Source organism: Oncorhynchus mykiss, chromosome 3 (assembly GCF_057628025.1).
Source record: "Oncorhynchus mykiss isolate SJ-2025 chromosome 3, ASM5762802v1, whole genome shotgun sequence".
NCBI lineage: Eukaryota > Metazoa > Chordata > Actinopteri > Salmoniformes > Salmonidae > Oncorhynchus > Oncorhynchus mykiss.
The window spans coordinates 35,010,116-35,034,577 of NC_143024.1; the positions used below are offsets into that span (position 1 = coordinate 35,010,116).

The window sequence follows — 24,462 nt, forward strand, 5'->3', positions numbered from 1 at the left end:
TTTGGTACCTGCCAGAAACATGCCTTGGTGCTCTTATTTTAGGCCCTGCCACCCATTGACTTGACAGAGAAGTGTCTGAAGAGGGCCAGTGTCACGAGCAGGTGTTTGGCCAGTCAGAGCAGGGAGCAGCATTTTGGTGTTCGCTCCCACAGTTGGACCAGCGAATTACATACCACTGAGGGACTGCAGGTAAGGGACTCATATTTTCACCCTCTTCTTCTGCTTTTTCTTTGGGAAAACCTTTGATATACTATGGGTAAACATCTGTGTTAGCTGGCTAAATGCTGTGGAACATAGATTCCGGACAATTTTAGGTCCGAGGTGCCATAGACTAGAGGCAGTACTGTGCAGTGTAGTGTCTTATTTAAAGATGAGTCTTTAAAGGATAATCTTCTGCTATTCTAAAAGTATTCTGATCAACACTGACAAAAGAGTATTTTGTAACAGTGTGCTTGGGTAGGGAGGTGTTTGAGGAGGTTTCCTGACACTCAGACCTCAGGGTAAGAGTGTAAAGTAACTCATTATGCCTGTATATGTATGCATGATTTGTGTGCATGTGAAAATGTGTTTGTGATATAGGTGAGATTGATTTTAAAAAAATACTACATGTGAAATGCAAGTACTGCACATGTGCTAGTCCTAGAATAGAGCTGAGAGTAGAGCAAGATTTCAAAGGGGAGAATCTTGCTCTGTCTGAAAACCTCATTCATATTGTTTCATGTCAATCCTATTCAAGATACCCAAAAGGGATGATTTATTGTTTTTGAAAATATTTTGTGACAATGTATAATGAGGGACTTCATAGTTTTTAACATCTAGTTCATCCTATATGCAAAATGACTCAGACTGCAGGTCTTTCCTTACCATTCCTCAGTAAAGCAGTTAAACTTGGCAGAAATCTGGAGGTTCCCAACCCCCTTAAGATGTACGGCCTGTACTTGGAAGCGGTGAATGATTATATCAACGAGTCGTACGGAGAGGATGTATGGAGGCTGATAGAGGCCCGGGCAGAGATACCGCATCTCAAGTTTGTCCGCCATCAGATGTACAAGTACGACCATATCCCATCTAACTGTTGGAGCTAACTATTTCTCTGTACCCATCATATGCGTCATATTTACTTTATATTCTAACTTTACCAGGAAGGGAAGTCACTTGAGGTTTCACTTGAATCTCTTTCCTGACAGACTTGGCAAAAGCGCATCAAGTTTACATAGACCATCAATACATAACACACACATAGACAACCGGTCAATGAATGCACTAATTGTAAGTCACTCTGGATAAGAGCATCTGCTAAATGACTAAAATGTCCATGTAAATTTCATATCTAGGTATCCTCCTTCTTCCCTGCAGTGACAACCTGATCCTGCGGCTGGCCAAGGCAGCAGGCGAGGTCCTGGGGAAGACCCATGATGAGCTCATGTATGCCTTCGGGGTTTACATGGTGAAGAGGATCGGGAACTACGGCTACGAGAGGATTCTCAAGGTGACCTAGTGTTTAGTGGCCCTCCTCAAGTGTCTGAGTTAACACTAGGCATAATTGGCCCTAATCAATGTTCAATACACTGGTGTGTGTGTAATATCATAATTAATCCCTTATCCATTCATCCAGGTGTTGGGGCGTAATGTGCGTGACTTCATCAATGAGCTGGACAACCTGCACGAGTACTTTCGCTTCTCCTTCCCCAAGGTGCAGCCTCCCAGCTTCTGTGTGGAGGAGGAGTGTGAGACCAGCCTCACCCTGCACTACCGCAGCACCCGCAAGGGCTTCACCCAGTTTGTCAAAGGTAGGTAGGGAGCACCACAGAGGACAAACATAGCAAAAACGATTTTTCTGGAAGCACTATATTTGGTAATACTATACATAGGGTTCATGTCACACATCCCCAATCTGTAAAAATATTTTTTCTCTCTTCCCATACTGTAGGCCAGCTGTCTCAAGTGGGAAGGCAGTTCTACAACACAGACATTGAAGTTGAGATCCTGTCCAAAGAGGAGACTGAAAAGATGACATATGTGGTATGTACTGTACATCTACCTTTCTGAAGCTACTTCTTTTGAACAACGTTATGTACACGCCAGCACACGTGCAAGTAACTCCTCCGACCTAGACCTAGGACTGCATCACTTTCCAAGTGTTACGCTTTGCCCTATTGTCAAACAACTTCAGTGTCTGGCCACATTGTCAAACAACTTCAGTGTCTGGCCACATTGTCAAACAACTTTAGTGTCTGGCCCCATTGTCAAACAACTTCAGTGTCTGGCCTCATTGTCAAACAACTTTAGTGTCTGGCCTCATTGTCAAACAACTTCAGTGTCTGGCCCCATTGTCAAACAACTTCAGTGTCTGGCCTCATTGTCAAACAACTTTAGTGTCTGGCCCTATTGTCAAACAACTTTAGTGTCTGGCCTCATTGTCAAACAACTTTAGTGTCTGGCCCCATTGTCAAACAACTTTAGTGTCTGGCCCCATTGTCAAACAACTTTAGGGTCTGGCCCCATTGTCAAACAACTATAGTGTCTGGCCCCATTGTCAAGATCTTTACAACCTTAAGACCCTCACAGCTGCGTCGCCATGATTACCTTCGATGTCTCTTTGCCGCAGATCTACAAGATGAACTTTGACAACGCTGCCTTCAAGCACCGCATGCCCCAGCAGAAGACGGCCCCGGGGTACGAGAAGCTACCCATGAAGAGGGGCATCTTTTTCGACATGTTTCCCTTTAGCGTGATCTTCCGCCGGGACATGACCATGTACCGCATCGGGGACGGTCTAAAGGAGGTTTTCTCCGACCTGCAGGGCAAGAAGGTCAACGAAGAGTTCACCCTGGTGCGGCCCATGCTGGAGTTCAGCTGGGACAACGTGAGTACAGGAGAGAAGAGAGGGGGGTGAGGGTTCTGTTACATTTGGTATGGTTTTTCCACTTACCTAGGCTATTGTTGTCAATCCAGAGTTTTTTAGTGGATATTTGGATTATTTAGTTACATTCAACAAAACCCCCTTTAATGGTCCAAACAGTGGAAATCGTGTTTTTCATCACATTGGATGATATTTGGATGAAACCAATACAAAGTAGGGTAACCCAAGTATGAAAAATGACTGTAGCTGGCACACTGATCAAGTTTGATAATAAAGTTACTGGTCCCCTTCCCCATGTCAAACGCTTGGATTCAGACAGGCATTACTAATGATTTACTTCCTGCTTTATCCAACGTCACATAAAGCCGAAAATGTAATACACCAATGGTAGCGTCTTATGATCTTAACTAATTTAAATATGTACCGCCTTAAGCGCGTCATTGCATGTGTTCCCACGCCTTGCTTTGGCTTTGTTTACAAACTGTAGGCAAGGTGCTAATAGCTAGCTCAAGCAGAACGCGTGACCAAGTAATATGTATATATTTTAAATATACTGGTAGCCTTTTATCTGTGGTGTGACTGTTAGCTATCAAGCTACTATGCGGCTACCCGCATGCCGGCAAAAAGCACATTGTAACAGGATGCTATAGTGTACATTTAACGTTACACTATTTTTCTGAAGAATGAAGATATCCGACAGCAATGTCTCATTTTAATTTTGTGAGGACAGGCTGCACGAAAATTACGATTATGTTACGGGTGTGCAGTGCACATTTGGAGCGAAGTTGCTTTATCAATTGTGGAGAACATTCGATTGGTCTTGCCAGGAAGCTAATCCTAAAGACGGATGCAATACCATCATTGACCTTGGAACAGTGGATCTTGCAAGCGCTGACCATAACGTAAGTATCATTATTATTTTCACTTTCCATCTACTTTTGTCTTTTCACTATCATCAAGCTGTAATGATAGACATTTTTGAAAATCCAACATCTATCTTGTCTGCACAGCTTCCCAGGCAACCACCACAGCAGGAATGCTGTGAAACATGTGAAGACAGACCAAAAATACTGTAAGCCATTTATTCATTTCCAGTGGTGGAAAAAGGACCCAATTGTCATACTTGAGTAAAAGTAAAGATATGTTAATAGAAAATTACTCAAGTAAAAGTGAAAGTCACCCAGTAAAATACTACTTGACTAAATGTCTAAAACTATTTCATTTTAAATATACTTAAGTATCAAAAGTAAAAGTATAAATAATTTCAAATGACTTATTAAGCAAACCAGAAGGCACAGTTTTCTTGTGATTTTATTTACTAATAGCCTGGGGCACACTCCGAAACTCAGACAATTTACAAACAAAGCATTTGTGTTTAGTGAGTCCGCCAGATCAGAGGCAGATGAGATGACCAGGGATGTTCTCTTCATAAGTTTGTGAATTGGACCATTTTCCTGTCCTGCTAAGCATTCCAAATGTAAAGCTAACTTTTGGGTGTCAGGGAAAATGAATGGAGAAAAAAGTACATTATTTTATTTTAGGAATGTAGTGAAGTAAAAATGTTCACAAATATAGATACACCAACAAATAACTTAAGTAGTACTTAAGTACTTTACACCACAGTTTATTTCAAATCTGCACCAATTGAGCATTTCAGGCAGACAAAAATAAAAAATACAAACATTGAAAAATGTCACAAAAAAGTGCACAATTGCATATTTCAAATGGAATACTTCAAAAACACCAGAAAACACATTGTAGAATTAATAGATCACTACATCAAAGAATCGATAGCAACGTAACTCAGAACAGTAAATAAAAGGAAAATAAATTCACTACCCATTTAGCAAACATTTCCCTTTTCAAAAACATTACAGGCTCCTGGATCTCCTCTTCAACTAGGTCACTCTTGAGCCAGCATGTTACAGTATGTGGGGAAGCTGTGTGCGCTGTCCATCCCAGGTTCCCTGTTTTGCCCAGTGTGAGAGGCCTGACAAGGAGGAGGCCATAGCTGGATTTGTGTCCCGCTTCAATCTTGGGAATGACTGTAGTCAAGTGGGTGACTGAAGTCTGCTTGATTGAAGCGAGGTACTTGTCGCCCCTCCCCCCCTTTTTTAAAATTTATTTCACTTTTATTTAACCAGGTAGGCTAGTTGAGAACAAGTTCTCATTTACAACTGCGACCTGGCCAAGATAAAGCAAAGCAGTGCGACAAAAACAACAACAGAGTTACACATAAACAAACATACAGTCAATAACACAAAATCAAATAAAAATAGAAAAATATATGTACAGTGTGTGCAAATGTAGAAGAGTAGGGAGGTAGACAATAAATAGGCCATAGAGGTGAAAATAATACAATTTAGCATTAATACTGGAGTGATAGATGAGCAGATGATGATGTGCAAGTATAGATACTGGGGTGCAAGAGGGTAAGTAATAATATGGAGATGAGGTAGTTGGGTGTGCTATTTACAGATTGGCTGTATACAGTAACAGTGATCGATAAGCTGCTCTGACAGCTGATGCTTAAAGTTAGAGAGGGAGATATAAGTCTCCAGCTTCAGAGATTTTTGCAATTCGTTCCAGTCATTGGCAGCAGAGAACTGGAAGGAAAGGAGGCCAAAGGAAGTGTTGGCTTTGGGGATGACCAGTGCAATATACCTGCTGGAGCGTGTGGGTGTTGCTATGGTGACCAGTGAGCTGAGATAAGGCGGGGCTTTACCTAATAAAGACTTATAGATGACCTGGAGCCAGTGGGTTTGGCGACAGATTTAAAAAAATATATTTGACCTTTATTTAACCAAGTCAAGTCAGTTAAGAACAAATTCTTATTTTCAATGACGGCCTAGGACCAGTGGGTTAATTGCCTGTTCAGGGGCAGAACGACAGCTCGGGGGTTTGAACTTGCAACCTTCCGGTTACTAGTCCAATGCTCTAACCACTAGGCTACCCTGCCGCCCCAGATATGTAGTGAGTGCCAGCCAACGAGAGGATACAGGTCACAGTGGTGGGTAGTATATGGGGCTTTGTGAGTCTGGGAGGAGAGTTTACAGTCTAACCAGACACCTAGGTATTTGTAGTTGTCCACATATTCTACATCAGAACCATCCAGAGTGGTGATGCTAGTCGGGCGGGCGGGTGCAGGCAGCAATTGGTTAAAGAGCATGAAGAGTTTTACTAGCATTTAAAATCAGTTGGAGGCCACGGAAGGAGTGTTGTATGGCGTTGATGCTCCTCTCCCGCTCCCCTCCCCATCAATCTCTGTGGTTAGTTGCATTACCTAAAGCCAAAGTAATTAACTTTTACATGATATCACATTTTGTTCATTTGTATGTTTTTTTGTCCAAGCATTTGGATGGGAGATCAGTGTTACAAATTGTACGAAACAATGGGATCCTGGACGCTAGTGTGGCTGGGTGCCTATATTAGGCTTATGCTCTAATAATTTTTTTTTTTCTATCAAATGATGTCTCACCACTATTTCTCACCATTATTTCTCATGAGTGTTCATGTTTATCAATATTTTGGGCTATGCTGTCCTAATGTAAATAATCAAATAAATGTCTGATCAATACATACAATCATTTCGCTACACCCTCGATGACATCTGCTAACTATGTGTATGTGACCAATAAAATGTTATTTGATTTAATGCTGAGGCACCAATAAATTGTCCAGTTCACTTATTATATGCTGTTTGTACTTATTTTATGTGTAAGCTTCTAAGGTGACTCAGGCTTTACTAATTCTTGTGAAGAAGTATGTCAGTGAACTGTATATTGTAATTAGTTCTAAAACAGTAGAAATGCAATTGTGTGTTGCTGCTGTTAATCTGATATCCAACAGTTGTTTACTATGAGAGCATTTTGCAGAGAAAATGGGTTGAGCCTACAATTTAGGCTCGGAATGAGATGTGGCCCATTGTTTACCTTGTTACAATGACCACAAGGGTGTTTTCAAAGAGCTGTCAGTCAAGGCTAGCTCATGAGGCTTTCAGGCTTCCTGATAGTTAGAAATGAGAGAAAGGGTAACATTTCTCAATTCTGATCCTTTTAATAGTGTACAAATATTATGGGTGATGTTTTTGTCATTCAAAGGCTATTTTTACTTGGGAAATATGATGACTGTGCTAAGCTTCACTATGTCTGCATATATCAGGGCCAGTCTCAGAATAAATAATCTCAAAGTAAGAGTGCTGATCTAGGATCAATGTTGTCTTCATAGTCACAATAAATAAGGTTACATGGACAGTGTGGACCTGATCCTAGATCAGCACTCCTACACTGAGACGCTTTGTGAATACGGGCCCTGGACTTGAATGAAGTCATCTGTTCCCATGCTTTCCCTCAGATCTACACCCACCTTAACAATGTGTTTGAGCTACTGTCCAAAGCTGTGGTGGAGAGCAAGCAGAAGGTGAATGTCCCTAAACTGAGCAAGGAAAAGGAAGACGAGGGAAAAGAGGAGAGCGAGAAACCCAAGAGAGAGGAAGAGAGAAGTACAGAGAAGTCAAGGGTCCGCCCGTCGCCACAGTCAACCGACAGGAGAGGGGAGTACTTTGTCTCTAACAATCTCTGGCACATGTCTAATGTTTAGGTGATTTTGATTAATTAAGGTCCAATGCAGCAGTTTTTATCTATCTCAATATCAAATCACATCTTGGAAACAATTAAGTAAGTTAATGTGATTGTTTCAACTAAAATGAAAAGTAGCTTCTTAACGAAGAGCAATTTCTTAAGCAATAATTTTGCTAGGACTGTCTGGGAGTGGACAACTGAAAACTAGCTGTTATTTGCAGAGAGGTTTGGAACTCTTATTGGTCTATTTACTTAACTTACTGCCTGGTGATGTCAACAGGCAGGCCAAAACTCCATCCCACCAAAAAGTCTGAAATTTCAAGCAGTTCTTTCAAACAGCTCTTACACTAAAGGGGTATTATCATAATTTTCATAATTTCACAGTATTATTTCAACCTCATAGTGTGGAGATTTATATATATATATATATAACACAGGAAAATCACATTTTTGACTGCAGTGGGCTTTTAAAGTCTTCCAATCTCTCTGTCAGTGCTGTTATACGCATAAGTGAAGTGCATTAAACAAATGTTACTCACTCACTCAGCCACCCATCCTCCCTCCCTAACTCAGTCATTCCCTCCCTCCGTCATTCATTCCCTCCTTTCCTCTGGCTCATTAGATGTGAAGTCTGTGGAGGAGATGAAGGGGGACCAGGAGTTCAGCAGTGCTCTGACTCAGTACAACAGCTCAGCCAACTCAGGGGGAGAGGACATCGAGCTGCTTGCCTTCCAGACTGTCACCGGTGAGAACCCCTTCTTCCTCGCCCTTAACACATCTTCCCACCTGTCCAGCTCACCAAGATAAGCTTACATGCTACATAGCTTTGTTCTCCTACATTTGAAAGGGGTACAGACATCCAACACAATGCCAGAATCAGTGATTGCCCTGTCTATTTTGAATGAAGTATTAACTATACCATTTTGAATAACTAGAGTGTAAATGGTCTTGGAATTGTTGGTGACAATATGGCACAGACGACAATTCTAAATTTAAACCAATGTTTCCACGTTCTATGTCTGTGGATGACCCCACCCTGCTCTTCGTCATCCCCAGGAAAGTGCAGTGAAACTATCTTTGAGGATATGAGGGAACCTCCCAAGAAGCCCCTCCACCTGAAGGGTCAAATGAAGTACGTCCCCCAGTGGGACTCGCTCATCTTCCTCAGTACACCCATGTAAGACCACCCACAACATCCTTACAGTACCTAGCGGTCAGACGCGTTTACAAAGCAACCAAAAAAGGAGAATACAAAGCTTCGTATTAAAAGTAGTATAAAAACAAATAAAAAGGTAGTTTACAAACAAAGATTTAATCTACTATAGACCATCCAGACCTACCTGAGCGATAATACCAAACCACAAAATAGGTATAGGGATGGGGAACATGGGAAGAAGGGGGTGTGCCCAGGTGAGGCTCCATTTGGCAAATCTGATCATAATTCTATCATCCTGATTCCTACTTACAAGCAAAAACTAAAGCAGGATGTACCAGTGACTCGCTCAATACGGAAGTGGTCAGATGACACAGATGCTGCGCTACAGGACTGTTTTGCTAGCACAGACTGGAATATGTTCCCGGGATTCATCCAATGGCATTGAGGAGTATACCACCTCAGTCATTGGCTTCATCAATAAGTGCATCGACGAAGTACATATTCCAACCAGAAGCCATGGATTACAGGCAACATCCACATCGAGCTAAAGGCTAGAGATGCCACTTTCAAGGAGTGGGACACTAATCCGGACGCTTGTAAGAAATCCTGCTACGCCCTCAGACGAACCATTAAAAAGGCAAAGTGTCAATACAGGATTAAGATTGAACACTGGCTCTGACGCTCGTCGGATGGGGCAGGGCTTGAAAACTATTACGGACTACAAAGGGAAACCCAGCCGCGAGCTGCCCAGTGACGCAAGCCTACCAGATGAGCTAAATGCCTTTTTATGCTCACTTCCAGGCAAGCAACACTGAAGCATGCATGAGAGCACCAGCTGTTCCGTACAACTGTGTGATAACGCTCTCGGTAGCTGATGTGAGCAAGACCTTTAAACAGGTCAACATTCACAAAGCCGCGGGGCCAGACGGATTACCAGGATGTGTACTCTCAAAGCATGCGTGGACCAACTGGCAAGTGTCTTCACTGACATTTTCAATCTCTCCCTGACCGAGTCTGTAATACCTACATGGTTCAAGCAGGCCACCATAGTCCCTGTGCCCAAGGAAGCAAAGGTAACCTGTATAAATGATTACCGCCCCGTAGCACTCATGTTGGCAGCCATGAAGTGCTTTGAAAGGCTGGTCATGGCTCACATCAACAGCATCATCCCGGATACCCTAGACCCTCAATGTGAGTAAGACAAAGGAGCTGATTGTGGACTACGGGAAAACGCGGGCCGAACAGGCACCAATTAACATCGACCTGGCTGTAGTGGAAAGTTTCAAGTTCCTTGGTGTCCACATCACCAACGAACTATCATGGTCCAAACACACCAACACAGTCGTGAAGAGGGCACGACAACACCTTTTCCCTCTCAGGAGATTTGGCATTGGTCCCCAGATCCCCAAAATGTTCTACAGCTACACCATCGAGAGCATCCTGACTGGTTGCATCACCGCCTGGTATGGCAACTGCTCGGCATCTGACCGTAAGTCGCTACAGAGGGTAGTGTGTACGGCCCAGTACATCACTGGGGCCAAGCTTCCTGCCATCCAGGACCTATATACTAGGCGGTGTCAGAGGAAAGCCCAAAAAATTGCGAAGACTCCAGTCACCCAAGTCATAGACTGTTCTCTCTGCTACCGCACGGCAAGCGGTACCAGAGCGCCAAGTCTAGGACCAAAAGACTCCTTAACAGCTTCTTCCCCCAAGCCATAAGACTGCTGAACAATTAATCAAATGGCCACCCGGACCATTTACATTGACACCCCCCCATTTATTTTAATACTGCTGCTACTCGCTGTTTATTATCTATATGCATATTCACTTTACCCCTACCTACATGCACAAATTACCTCAACTAACCTGTACCCCCGCACATTGACTCCGTATCGGTACCCCTGCATATAGCCTCATTATTGTTACTTTGTGTTACTTTTAATATTTTTTTTACTTTAGTTTATTTGGTAAATATTTCTTAACCCTTTCTTGAACTGCATTGTTGGTTAAGGGCTTGCAAGTAAACATTTCACAGTAAGGTTGTATTCGGCACATGTGACAAATAAAGTTTGATTTGATTGCTTTCAAATACCCATGATAACCATAATAGAAATCCCAAAACATGATTTTTGTAAGAACAGACGCTTGGGAGACGAGAAGCAAGTACAGGGAGTTAATATTTAATACATAACCGACATGAAACAAAACACGGACCGCATCTGGACAAGGGAAACATAATGACATTAATGCTGACTCGGGAAAGAAACTGAGGAAGTGACAGATATAGGGGAGGTAATTAATAACGTGATGGAGTCCAGGTGAGTCCAATGAAGCGCTAATGTGCGTAATGATGGTGACAGGTGTGCGTAATGATAAGCAACCTGGCAACCTTGAGCACCAGAGGGGGAGCGGGAGCAGACGGGACAGATTTCAATAAATCTATATTTTACGATTTTAATAAGACAAGCCATAAACGTTCATAATGAGACTGAACGTTAGGGAATTTGGCTTCAACATTTACCTTAGATAGTCCTTACCTTATGCTGTGTCTGTGTTTATTAGCATATGAAAATAATAAAAACGACATACAATATTTATAATATTACTGTATGCCTCTAAATATGTGCAGTATGCATAATATAATGTATTTGGTCCCATGTTTCATGAGCTGAAATAAAAGATCAGAGAAATGTTCCATATGCACAAAATTTATTCTCAAATTTTGTGCAGAAGATTGTTTTCATTCCTGTTAGTGAGTATTTCTCCTTTGTCAAGATAATCTATCCACCTGACAGGTCTGGTATATCAAGAAGCTGATTAAACGGCATGATCATTACACAAGTGCACCTTGTGCTAGGGACAATAAAAGGCCACTCTAAAATGTGCAGTTTTGTCACACAACCCAATGGCACAGATGTCTTAAGTTTTGAGCGAGCTTGCAATTGGCATGTTGACTGCATAAATTTCCACCAGAGCTGTTGCCAGAGAATTGAATGTTCATTTCTCTACAGTAAGCCAGTAAGTTTAAGACGATTTGTCAGTACATCCAACCTCATAACCACAGACATAACCACACCAGCCCAGGAGCTCCACATCAGCTTCTGTAAGGGAAAAACTAATTTTGATTGGCTGGGCCTGGCTCCCAATTGGGTGGGCCTATGCTAGTTATGATCTGTAACAGTAAAATAATTGAAATTGTTGCATGTTCCATTTATCCACTTCCCTCTACCTTTCCAATCCCTTCTTATCTCCCTTTCAGCCACTCACCCCATCCTTGCTGTCTCTCTCATTCCACTTCCACTTTTTTCTTCCTCTTCCAGTATAGAGACAGTGGAGGACATGATTAAAATGGGCGTCTATGTGAATGATCTGAACCTCCATGACTCCAGCCGAGAGCTCATCTTAGCCGGAACACAGCAGTCGGCTGAACTTCAGCTGGCTCTTGACCAGGTAAGCCATACACATTTCATATATATGACATACCACCCTTTAGAACAGCACACAACCGTACCTTGGTACATTGTTAACGTTATCAGATAACTCCTGTACTAACTGTCCCAAGTTTGCCTCATCTAAGTATGCAAGACATACTACTATACCCACACACAGTCCTGCTCATAGGCAGCTTCATTTTCAAAGTTACAAATAGACATATGCAGTGTATAGTTCACACTGAAAGGCAGAGGCAAAGACCATCTCAAGCGCAGGGCTGGATAGGCCTTTGAAGGAGGATGAGGAGGAGTTGGTTGACTGAAAGCTCTCTCTCTCTCTGGTGGCTCCTCCCACTCCAGGAGCAGCAGAAGTACGCCCAGCTCCAGGAGATCATCAAGAAGCTTGACGAGGAGAAGAAGAGAGGAGACTCCCTCCTCTACGCCATGATCCCCAAAGCTGTGGCTGACCGGCTCAGGAAGGGTATCACGGCCCTGGAGACATGCCAGGTACTAGCCGTACATTTACAGATACATATACAGATATACAGGGTGCATCCAAAATGGCACCCCTTTCCCTATATAGTGCACTATATAGGCCCCGGCTCTGGTCAACAGTAGTGCAGTATATAGGCAATAGGGTGCCATTTCAGACACAGCCATAGAGTTTGTAGAGGAAACTATCCTCCATGTTGGCTCAAAACATTCAATGACATTAAGGCTCAATTGGATTCTGGAGCCAACTAGCCACCTCATTTCTATCAAGCCAGAAGAAACACCACAGTAAAATGTCAAGCATTTAAGTGTGCTGGTATTTCCTTTCCGTTTCCCAGGTGTTCCCGGACGTGACCATCCTATTCAGTGACGTGGTGAAGTTCAACGAGATCTGCATCCACATCACGCCCATGCAGGTGGTGGACATGCTCAACGAGATCTACATCGTCTTTGACACGCTCAGCGAGAAGCATAACGTCTACAAGGTGAATGACATGGACAATACAAAACAAGGGCCTCTGTGGGAACAATATGCCTGAATACTCAACCAAGGTTGGCTGGACCAAAAAGGAGAACAGACTCTATTATCATGCATTGCATGATGTTGCAATGTTTTACAAAGTGTAATGTATAGTTTATTTCATTTGTAGGATATAATGTATACAGTAATGCATCTAAACATACTACTTATTCCCCTGGGTTCAGGTGGAGACCATCCGAGATGCCTACATGGTGGTGGCAGGCGTGCCCAATAAGACAACCTTCCATGCCCACCACATATGTGACATGGCCCTGGACATGCTGAGCTCCATCGACCACCTCAAAGACCCCTCCACTGGAGACAACATCCAGATCAGAGTCGGTGAGCAGAGACCATTGAAATACAATCTAGTCACTCTATTTCTTATGGCACAGACAGTGTAGACAGGAGTGGGCCTTACCATAGAAATATAATTATTACATGTAATCTGATTACAAAAAAAACTGTACCTGTAATACATTACTAGCAGAAATATTGTAATCAGATTACAGATACTTTTGAAAAACTAGATGATTACTTCTTCGATTACTTTTAAATTCATAAAGGACGATTGCGGAACAAAATACATTATGACACCTTTCTGTTTTCTCAATGACATTCAATTCAACATTGAAAAAAAGGCACAAGTTTAAGTTTGTTCCACAAGTCAGAGACCACTATGATGACACACCAAAATGTGTTTGATGGATCCTTTGTCTTCCTTTAATGCCTCTTAAGGGGGAAAGTAATTCAAAAGTAATTCAAAAGATTACATTACTGAGTTTGGGTAATACAAAAGTTACATTACTGATTACAATGTTGGTCATGTAACTGTAACAGATTGCATTTACATAGTAACCTACCCAACCCTGCATATGACAGACATAAAGCATACACATACTGTACGGTGTCTCTTTATAATCCAGTCAAAAGGAAGTCAAAGGCTTGATATTGTCTTGCCATGTCCTGACTGTGCTCCTCAGTTAATGCTGCCAGATTTATACTCCTTAAGGCACCCTGAATCTATAGCCACTGATCCAGGTTCAGTAAAGCAGTTTAACTTCATTGTGTGTTGTTTCCCTTCAGGGATCCATTCAGGGATGGTGGTGGCTGGGGTGGTGGGGCTGAAGATGCCTCGCTACTGTCTGTTTGGAGACACCGTCAACACTGCCTCCCGCATGGAGAGCAACGGGGTGGTGAGTTCTGACATTAGAACATAATCTCACTATAGGGTAAATCCATGTGAATTAAATCACTTTTTGACAGCATTCCTTTTGATTTAAACAAAAGGTTCCATACATGTTATATTTCTACAATTGACACCCACTCTGTATTCAAGAGCATGTTGTGTCTCAACCAATGGTGGTCACAACCAAAGTTCCCTCAAAAAAATGTAGGCACTGAGCAAATTTCAGGTCTGCTGAGCGCAAACTTGAATGTTGTGAAAATTCTGTGTAACTTCCAGCTCGCATTTACTGTGAACACTGATGCTGTATCCAGTTTAAGTTAGTTTTAACAGTGGCCAAGTAGGCTACTGTGGCTATTTGATCATAATGTAGGCCTACCAAAGTGGCCTACCATCAAAAACAATAGAGAAAATGCATCCCATAAAATGTTTACATGGAAATAGTAGCAGCCAATGTGTGGTGGTCAATATAGGCCTACATTCCATGAGACTTTTGAAAAAAAACATGCAGGACTTGACATTAACCTGTTTATCCACTTGTCCTTCAGACAAGGAGGTGACTGAAAATGATGTGTTTGATGCAAGAAACCACTTTACAAAATAAGACCCATAATTATTCCCGTACCATTATTACAGAGAATCAGATAAATTATGCTACCCTCTGTCTATTGGCTACTTAGGTTATTCATCCCTATCTCAAAATACAACACTGCCTCTTTAAGACAAAAAAAAATCTCTTTACCTGACTCGCTTTTCAAAGATGTCTAGAAATGTACGTTTTGTGCTCTTGTAGGAAGCAATCACTCCCCTATTGCTGACTACAAATGATCTATAACTGGGCTAATAACTCACTAACTAGCAAAGGATATGAACACATAAAAATGTGCTTTGATCTCAAAACAAGTGCGTCTACTCACAACCGCTCATGCTGTAAACACTGTCCAGTTCAAAGTGAATGGCACATGATCGGCTATGAAAAGCCAATGATCGGCTATGAAAAGCCAACTGACATTTACTCCTGAGGTGCTGACTTGCTGCACCCTCGACAACTACTGTGATTATTATTATTTGACCATGCTGGTCATTTATGAACATTTGAACATCTTGGCCATGTTCTGTTATAATCTCCACCCGGCACAGCCAGAAGAAGACTGGCCACCCCTCATAGCCTGGTTCCTCTCTCGGTTTCTTCCTAGGTTTTGGCCTTTTCTAAGGAGTTTTTCCTAGCCACCGTGCTCCTTCACCTGCATTGCTTGCTGTTTTGGGCTTTAGGCTGGGTTTCTGTACAGCACTTTGAGATATCAGCTGATGTAAGAATGGCCATATAAATAAATTTGATATTCATAAATGGCAATGGTCTATTTGCATATATGCCTACTGCAGCTCTGATTGGTTATGGCGCACTGGTCTGTGTAGAGTAAGGGCCTGAGTTGTGCCTGTCATTGCAATAGAAACTTACTCCGATGTGTTCTGCCTACAACAAAATCTCTTGCATAGGTAGTTTTGCATACTAAGTCTTGCATACTTAGTTGTGTTTCAGTATATTGCCTTTAATGTGGCTAATATTGCATTGATTCAATCACAATTCCCACAGTAAAGGGGAAATGTTGATAGTGTTAACTAATGGGGAAAACTCTAGATAGTTGCGGGAAGGTCAATCTCTTGCTTCTCTGCGCATGCTGATATTTCTTCTGAGTGGCAGTCCCGGGGAGCTGCGTGCCCATGCGCAGCTTAGTGGGAACATTGGTCACAACACAAAAACCTCAGATGTCAAATAGGGTCTAAGCTACAATGTATGTGAATATAACATTTTTTTTTTTTTTATTGTAAATGCATTTTTTGATAATTTCACGTTTAAGGTTAAAGAAAGAATTACATACTTTAAAAAAAATGTGTCAAATAGTTTGACAATCCTGTTTGTAAGCTTTTAAATTATACCAATTATCAACTGTTTCTATTTCCCAGTGATGAAGACATGGATGTCATGGTATGCTGGGGTATGCAGAATAGGTCAACTTTGAGCAACTTTATCTCTTGAATGTTTTGGCATTCAGGTCCAAAGGTCACTTTCTGAGCACTTCTACAATGGACACATTTTTATGGAAAAATTTGTTTAAAAAAAAGGGTGCTGTCAAAAACTGATTGAATTCAAATGGATTTACCCAATAGACACGATCAATTAGCACTGTATAGCAAATAATTTATTTTGTAAGTAGGCCAATGCGACATTGAGTGAGCTGAATAGTTAGCACGATGTCAGCCATCAACCTCTGTGTGTCTATCTGTACAGGGCATGCAGATCCACATAAGCCAGACCACCAAAGACCACTTGGAACATGAGCCCTACATAATTGAGGAGAGGGGAAAGATCTTTGTGAAGGTATGTGTACGATGTTCCATCATGGCACCGTGTGATGCTCCACCTGCCAAACAGACAAAAATGCACCACACTAAATCTATTTTTAAAATCTATCTATTAAAATATATTTTGATCTCTTCAGCCAATGGATGAGATCAACTCAGCCAATGGATGGGCTGCAAATGACCATTTCAAGACTTGAATTTTGATAAAACTATTGAAATGGTCATTTGCAGCCCATCCATTGGCTGAGTTATGACAGGTATTGAACATAAGGATCATGAACACGGTACTATTTCTGCCGAAATTCTGTCCAATCACAGGGTAAAGGCTACATGAAGACATATTGGCTGAAGGGGAAGAAAGACCTGTCGTTTAAGACTCCAGCAGAGCTCCGCTACAGCAGTGAACAGAAGGACTCAGAGGACAGGAGCTCCAATGGGTAAGTGGAGCAGGGGAGGAGGCAACACCAATCTCTTCTGTAGGGATATACTGCAAGATGCCCTATCTCATATGACTGTGAACTGTTCATTGAATTTCACTACTGTATAGTAATGTTCCAACATCAGCCTGTTTGTGGAGAGAAGGGCTTGCATAAGAAAAATACACCTGCTACTAATTTGCTTTGCTTTTGTACATACTGTATGTGTTAATTTTTTTAATATGTTTTTTACACACAGGTCCACCTGCACCAACACCAAGCGCTCCACCTCCAACCTGAACATTCCCAACGAGGAGCAGGCAGAGGGCAAGCCCACCCCCACAGAGCTGCCTGCAGAGCCCTTACCTTCACTAGAGGGCGCCCCCGAAGACTCTACAGACCCCACTGAGCCCCAGGAGAAGAAAGTCAAAAAGAACACTAAGAACAACAACAAAGGGGGCGCGGCCAAGCCCGAAGCTCCTCCGCAGCAGGTCAATGTGGTGCAGGAGAGTGCAGTGCCTCCTGCTGCTGCCCAGGAGACCCCCACAGCCCCCCCGGCCACCACTGCCCCAGTGCTCAACAACAAGAGGAACAGCTTCAGGCAGCATACCAAGCTGCCCGCCCACCTTCCCATGCGCAGCACTTCCTGTTGCCTACTGTGAGAGGAGAGGCTAAAATAATGTGACTGGCCTGCATCTTATTGACAGTCCTGTGAAGACAAACCCTGAAACTGACCCTAACCTTGAACCTTAACCAATTAGAAAATTCAACATGGTTTCGCTGGTCAGTCACATCCCTTTTGTTTTTCCCTACTGTGAGATGGACCAGGCCAGAGTTCAAGACTTCTCATCTCAGATTATTGGCCAGCCTTCCTGTTCAATATATTGTATGACGCCCTGTTGTTTATCCTATGTTTTTCCTTAGGCAGGACCTGAGTGTCCCCACAGCAACATTCAGGGCAGCCCACAACTAATGTAATGTATTCATCCATTTATTCAAGGCGGACCACCCCACTTAAGTATTAATAGAGGAAACATTGATGCCCCTAAAATAAAAAAAAGTGACATTGCTGATTTTTTTTTTATCTTCCAACAAATATATACCGATTCTCATGTCAAACAGTGGGCCTCTTTTGGTAATACAAGCACCTGGCTAATGTCACAGATTTGTGCATGTTGTTGAAAGGACATGTCAATAAATGTACAGTTCAGTTTATTACTGTCGGTGAAAACAAACATTACAGGATCACAATGGATTGGTATACAGAGTAAGATGAGATGTCAAGAGATGGTTGTATTTTATTTGCATAAACTAGTTCTGAGAAGTCTGACCCAAGTTACAGTTCTTATACTGTGTTTAATGATGGAATAATATTGACTTTAATATTAATTTATATAATAGCGCTTTTCCTAATGCTGTAAGTGCTTTACTTTTTCTGTTTTGTATTTGTAATTTGTTGCACGCTTACTGAATGTTAGCATATCTTTGTCCATAAAAACTGTACAGACAAACACGTCAAGTGTTCATTTCCTTGTTGATATCTTTAAATGTTTTGCTTAATAGCGAATTGTGATTCGCTCACAATGTCAGAGGGACAGATGAAGGCAAAGAAAAAAGGGAAGCTATAGCTCTATAGAACTGGGGATAGTTACTTTTTTCTATAACATGCTCATCAGTGCACGTGATGGGGAAAAGGCTAGTCACAGTCAGCTGCAGACATATAAGATTATATCAAGGATCTTCTCTGAACCGACACACTGTTATCTAGATGTTACCTGGCCCCGTATCAGATAACACAGCTAGCGGAGATTATGTGTGCTCAGAAAACTGCTAAGCACCAGTCAGAAAATACAAAGACTTTAGGCCTACACTGAGCTCAATTAATGTCCATGGAAATCCCATCATGACATTTATTTAATATACTTGTATGAATTTCTTCACTAAGGTGGGAAGCCCAATGTCCTTTATCTTTTAACTAAGGTAACATATTATACATAAGCTGTGCTCAAAGAAAAGGTACATTGCCTTCAGAAAGTATTCATACCCATTGACTTATTCCATATTTGTTGTTACAGCCTGAATTCAAAATTGATAAAACATATATCTCACTCATCTACACACACTCTCATAATGAAAGTGAAAACATGTTTTGAGAAATGTTTGCAAATTGATTGAAAATTAAATGTTTACACCTGAGTCAATAATTTATAGAAGCACCTTTGGCGGTGATTTACAGCTTTGAGTCATCTTGGGTATGTCTGTATCAGCTTTGAGTCGTCTTGGGTATGTCTGTATCAGCTTTGAGTCGTCTTGGGTATGTCTGTATCAGCTTTGAATCGTCTTGGGTATGTCTGTATCCGCTTTGAGTCGTCTTGGGTATGTCTGTATCAGCTTTGAGTCGTCTTGGGTATGTCTGTATCAGCTTTGAGTCTTCTTGGGTATGTCTGTATCAGCTTTGAGTCGTCTTGGGTATGTCTGTATCCGCTTTGAGTCGTCTTGGGTATGTCTGTATCAGCTTTGAGTCGTCTTGGGTATGTCTGTATCAGCTATGAGTCGTCTTGGGTATGTCTGTATCAGCTTTGAGTCGTCTTGGGTATGTCTGTATCAGCTTTGAATCGTCTTGGGTATGTCTGTATCCGCTTTGAGTCGTCTTGGGTATGTCTGTATCAGCTTTGAGTCGTCTTGGGTATGTCTGTATCAGCTTTGAGTCTTCTTGGGTATGTCTGTATCAGCTTTGAGTCGTCTTGGGTATGTCTGTATCCGCTTTGAGTCGTCTTGGGTATGTCTGTATCAGCTTTGAGTCGTCTTGGGTATGTCTGTATCAGCTATGAGTCGTCTTGGGTATGTCTGTATCAGCTTTGCACATCTCGATTTGGGGAGCAGCGGTGATCAGCAATCTTAGTCTTTCCACAAGTCTGGGCTTTGGCTGGGCCACTCAAGGACATTCACATTGTTCTGAAGCCATTCCAGCATGGCTTTGGCTGTATGCTTGGGGTCATCTAAGGTCGTTTGCACTCTGAAGCAGGTTCTCATCAAGGATTTGCCTGTATTTGGCTCCATTTATTGTTTCCTCTATCCTTACCAGTCTGCCAGATCCTGCTGCTGAAAAGCATCACCATAGCATGATGCTGCCACCACCATTTTTCACGGTAGGGATGCTGTTCGACGGGTGATAAGCTGTGACCAGACATAGCGCTTTGCACTCAGGCCAAAGAGTTTAATTTGTGTCTCATCAGACCAAATAATATTTTGCCTTATGCTCTCAGTCTTTCATGTGCCTTTTTGCAAACTCCAGGCATGTTGTCATGTGCCTTTTTCTCAGGAGTGGCTTCCGTCTGGCCACTCGCATAAAGCCCAGATTGGTGAAGTGCTGTAGAGACTGTAGTTCTGTCAGAGTAGTTATTGGTTTCTTGGTCACCTCCCTTCCAATGATGGAGACCATTGTGCTCTTGGAAACTTTCAACACTCTAGAAACTGTTTTATACCCTTCCCCAGATATATGCCACATCACAAGTCTCTCTCTTTCTATTCTGGTTAGAGCCCGTTTCTGTTTTGTGAAGGTAGTACGAGATCTTCAGTTTCTTGGCAATTTCTCACATGGAATAGCCTTCATTTTTCAGAACAAGAATAGACTGACGAGTTTCAGAATATGGTTCTTTGTTTCTGGCCATTTTGAGCCTGTAATCGAACGCACAAATGCTGATGCTCCAGATACTCAACCAGCCTAAAGAAGATCAGTTTTATTGCTTCTTTAATCAGAACAACAGTTTTCAGCTGTGCTAACATAATTGCAAAAGGGTTTTCTAAAGATCAATTAGCCTTTTAAAATGAGAAACTTGGATTAGCTAACAGAACTTGCCATTGGAACACAGGAGTGATGGTTGCTGATAATGGTCCTCTGTACACCTATGTAGATATTCCATTAAAAATCTGCAATTTCCAGCTACAATAGTAATTTACAACATTAACAATGTCTACACTGTATTTCTGATAAATTTAGTTATTTTAATGGACAAAAAATTGGCTTTTCTCTCAAAAGCAAGGAAATGTCTAAGTGACCCCAAACCTTTGAATGGTAGTGCATGTAAATTAGATATTTCTGTATTTCATTTTCAGTAAACGTGCTAAAATGTTAAAAAAAAAAAAATAATCACTTTGTCAAATTTCTAAAAACGTGTTTTCACTTTGTCATTATGCGGTGTAGATGGGTAAAAAAAAGAGATTGAATCCATTTTAAATTCAGGCTGTAACAAAATGTGGAATGTCAAGGGGTATGAATACTTAGCAGTTAGTGAGTGCAACAGGCACTCACGCATCTGAACTCTCCTTATAGACATTTCTGAGAGAGATGTCATTACATGATTAAGAGGAAGCCGTCAGGAAACCGCTTAAGCCCTATTTCCTGTCTGTTGCCATGGTGACAGGCCCACTTTTACAGTTGGCTATCTCTAGTCAGTTAATTTCTTGCTGGAGGAAAGAGAAAAACACAAAGGTGCAGGTGTCTTTGAATCCCCACTGCACACTGTGGGCTTTTATCTGTTCAGACTCTCCCTTCAGTTCAACTGGGCCTTGGTCTGACCGCTCACCCTGACACCTGAAAACAATAATTGGCTCAAGGGCCTTGGCCCCATTGGATGGAGCTTTTTTTTTCCTGGGTTGAGCCTCAGCAGGCTGGTCCAGCTGGATGTCGTTCGCATAAACCTACAGATAAACAGAGCTTTTGAATCAGGAAATGGCCAAACCTGTTATGAATCAGAGCATTCATGAATTGTGGTTAGTGGAAACACAAAACACATTTCCCTTAGTAGGAATTGTTGATATTTATCAAATGCACCCCCTTTATAACTCAAGATCTGAGACTAGGATATCTGGAATATACAGTTGCTAGCGGCCGGGGGGGGGGGTTAAAATAAAACTTTTTTGGGGGGGGCTTCACTTGGCTCATCACACTCTAGCGACTCCTTGTGGCGGGCCAGTCGTCAGTTGAACTGTGTTTTCTCTGACACGCGGTTGTTAACGAGAAGTATATCTTTAATTCTGTGAATAACAGTTGTATCTTTTATCAAGATTTATTATGAGTATTTCTGTAAATTGATGTGGCTCTCTGCAAAATCACCGGATGTTTTGGAAGCAAAACATTACTGAACGTGACGCCCCAATGTAAACTGAGATTTTTTTATATTATGCTTTTTGTGACTCCTCTCTTTGGCTGGAAAAATGGCTGTGTGTTTTTGAGACTTGGCTCTGACCTAACATAATCATATGTTGTGCTTTCGCTGTAAAGCCTTTTTGAAATCGGACACGATGCGTAGATTAACAAGAAGTGTATCTTTCATTTGGTGTATTGCACTTGTTAAGAAGTGCAGTTTGGCGGGTCATGTTTCGGAGGACGTATGACTCTACCTTCGCCTCCCAAGACCGTTCGGGAGTTGCAGTGATGAGACGATCGATATTTGGAGAGAAAAAGGGGGTCAAATAAAATGTTTGGGAAAAACCTGCCTCACTCTTATAGAAACCTAACCCTGGGATAGAATTGTACTTTTCAGAGGAACAATTACACAAATGTTAATAACAAAATGTTGAGTGTTTCTGAGTGGCCCAATGTCAGTTCTGACTTAAATTCACTTGAAGGTCAGAGACAAGATTTGAATATTGCTGTCCATCAATGATTCCAAAACAAATTTACTGAGCTTGAGCAATTGTGACAAAAACAATGGATATAACTTACACTAAGAGTTGTGCAAGGTTGGTAGACTCTTATGATTCACAGCTGTAATGGCTGCCAAAGGTGTTTCCACCAAGTATTAACTCTGGGGTGTGAAGACATACTCAATCAAAACATACAGTGGGGCAAAAAAGTATTTAGTCAGCCACCAATTGTGCAAGTTCTCCCACTTAAAAATATGAGAGGCCTGTAATTTTCATCATAGGTACACTTCAACTATGACAGACAAAATGAGAAAAAAAATCCAGAAAATCACATTGAAGGATTTTTAATGAATTTATTTGCAAATTATGGTGGAAAATAAGTATTTGGTCACCTACAAACAAGCAAGATTTCTGTCTCTCACAGACCTGTAACTTCTTCTTTAAGAGGCTCCTCTGTCCTCCACTCGTTACCTGTATTAATGGCACCTGTTTGAACTTGTTATCAGTATAAAAGACACATGTCCACAACCTCAAAGAGTCACACTCCAAACTCCACTATGGCCAAGACCAAAGAGCTGTCAAAGGACACCATAAACAAAATTGTAGACCTGCACCAGGCTGGGAAGACTGAATCTGCAATAGGTAAGCAGCTTGGTTTGAAGAAATCAACTGTGGGAGCAATTATTAGGAAATGGAAGACATACAAGACCACACAAGATCTCACCCCGTTGGGTCAAAATGATCACAAGAACGGTGAGCAAAAATCCCAGAACCACATAGTGGACCTAACGGTGGACCTAGTGAATGACCTGCAGAGAGCTGGGACCAAAGTAACAAAGCCTACCATCAGTAACACACTACGCCGCCAGGGACTCAAATCCTGCAGTGCCAGACGTGTCCCCCTGCTTAAGCCAGTACATGTCCAGGCCCGTCTGAAGTTTGCTACAGAGCATTTGGATGATCCAGAAGAAGATTGGGAGAATGTCATATGGTCAGATGAAACCAAAATATAATAACTTTTTGGTAAAAACACAACTCGTCATGTTTGGAGGACAAAGAATGCTGAGTTGCATCCAAAGAACACCATACCTACTGTGAAGCATGGGGAAACATCATGCTTTGGGGCTGTTTTTCTGCAAAGGGACAAGGACGACTGATCCGTGTAAAGGAAAGAATGAATGGGGCCATGTATCAGCAAGGGCATTGAAGATGAAACGTGGCTGGGTCTTTCAGCATGACAATGATCCCAAACACACCGCCCGGGCAACAAAGGAGTGGCTTCGTAAGAAGCATTTCAAGGTCCTGGAGTGGCCTAGCCAGTCTCCAGATCTCAACCCCATAGAAAATCTTTGGAGGGAGTTGAAAGTCCGTGTTGCCCAGCAACAGCCCCAAAACAAAACTGCTCTAGAGAAGATCTGCATGGAGGAATGGGCCAAAATACCAGCAACAGTGTGTGAAAACCTTGTGAAGACTTAAAGAAAACGTTTGACCTCTGTCATTGCCAACAAAGGGTATATAACAAAGTATTGAGATAAACTTTTGTTATTGACCAAATACTTATTTTCCACCATAATTTGCAAATAAATTCATTAAAAATCCTACAATGTGATTTTTTTTCATTTTGTCTGTCACAGTTGAAGTGTACCTACGATGAAAATTACAGGCCTCTCATCTTTGTAAGTGGGAGAACATGCACAATTGGTGGCTGACTAAATACTTTTTTGCCCCACTGTATTTGGTATTTTTACTCATTTTTATTCATTTGGAAAAAATCCTATAATTTTCTTTCACTTCAAATGTAATGC

General features: G+C 41.8%; 1 protein-coding gene across 1 annotated transcript; it reads left to right on the forward strand.

Annotated features, from left to right (window-relative positions):
- The first annotated feature begins 803 nt into the window (after positions 1-803).
- On the forward strand, positions 804-18,519 carry LOC110514513 (soluble guanylate cyclase 88E). Its single transcript, XM_090229029.1, has 16 exons — positions 804-1,051; positions 1,357-1,489; positions 1,616-1,790; positions 1,931-2,022; positions 2,609-2,866; positions 7,217-7,413; positions 8,064-8,188; positions 8,500-8,620; positions 11,920-12,049; positions 12,391-12,537; positions 12,861-13,007; positions 13,228-13,384; positions 14,129-14,238; positions 16,519-16,608; positions 16,911-17,029; positions 17,268-18,519. Exons 1-16 carry the CDS (start codon positions 837-839, stop codon positions 17,668-17,670), a joined length of 2,619 nt encoding a protein of 872 aa, XP_090085155.1. The 5' UTR covers positions 804-836; the 3' UTR covers positions 17,671-18,519.
- Positions 18,520-24,462: the final 5,943 nt, after the last annotated feature.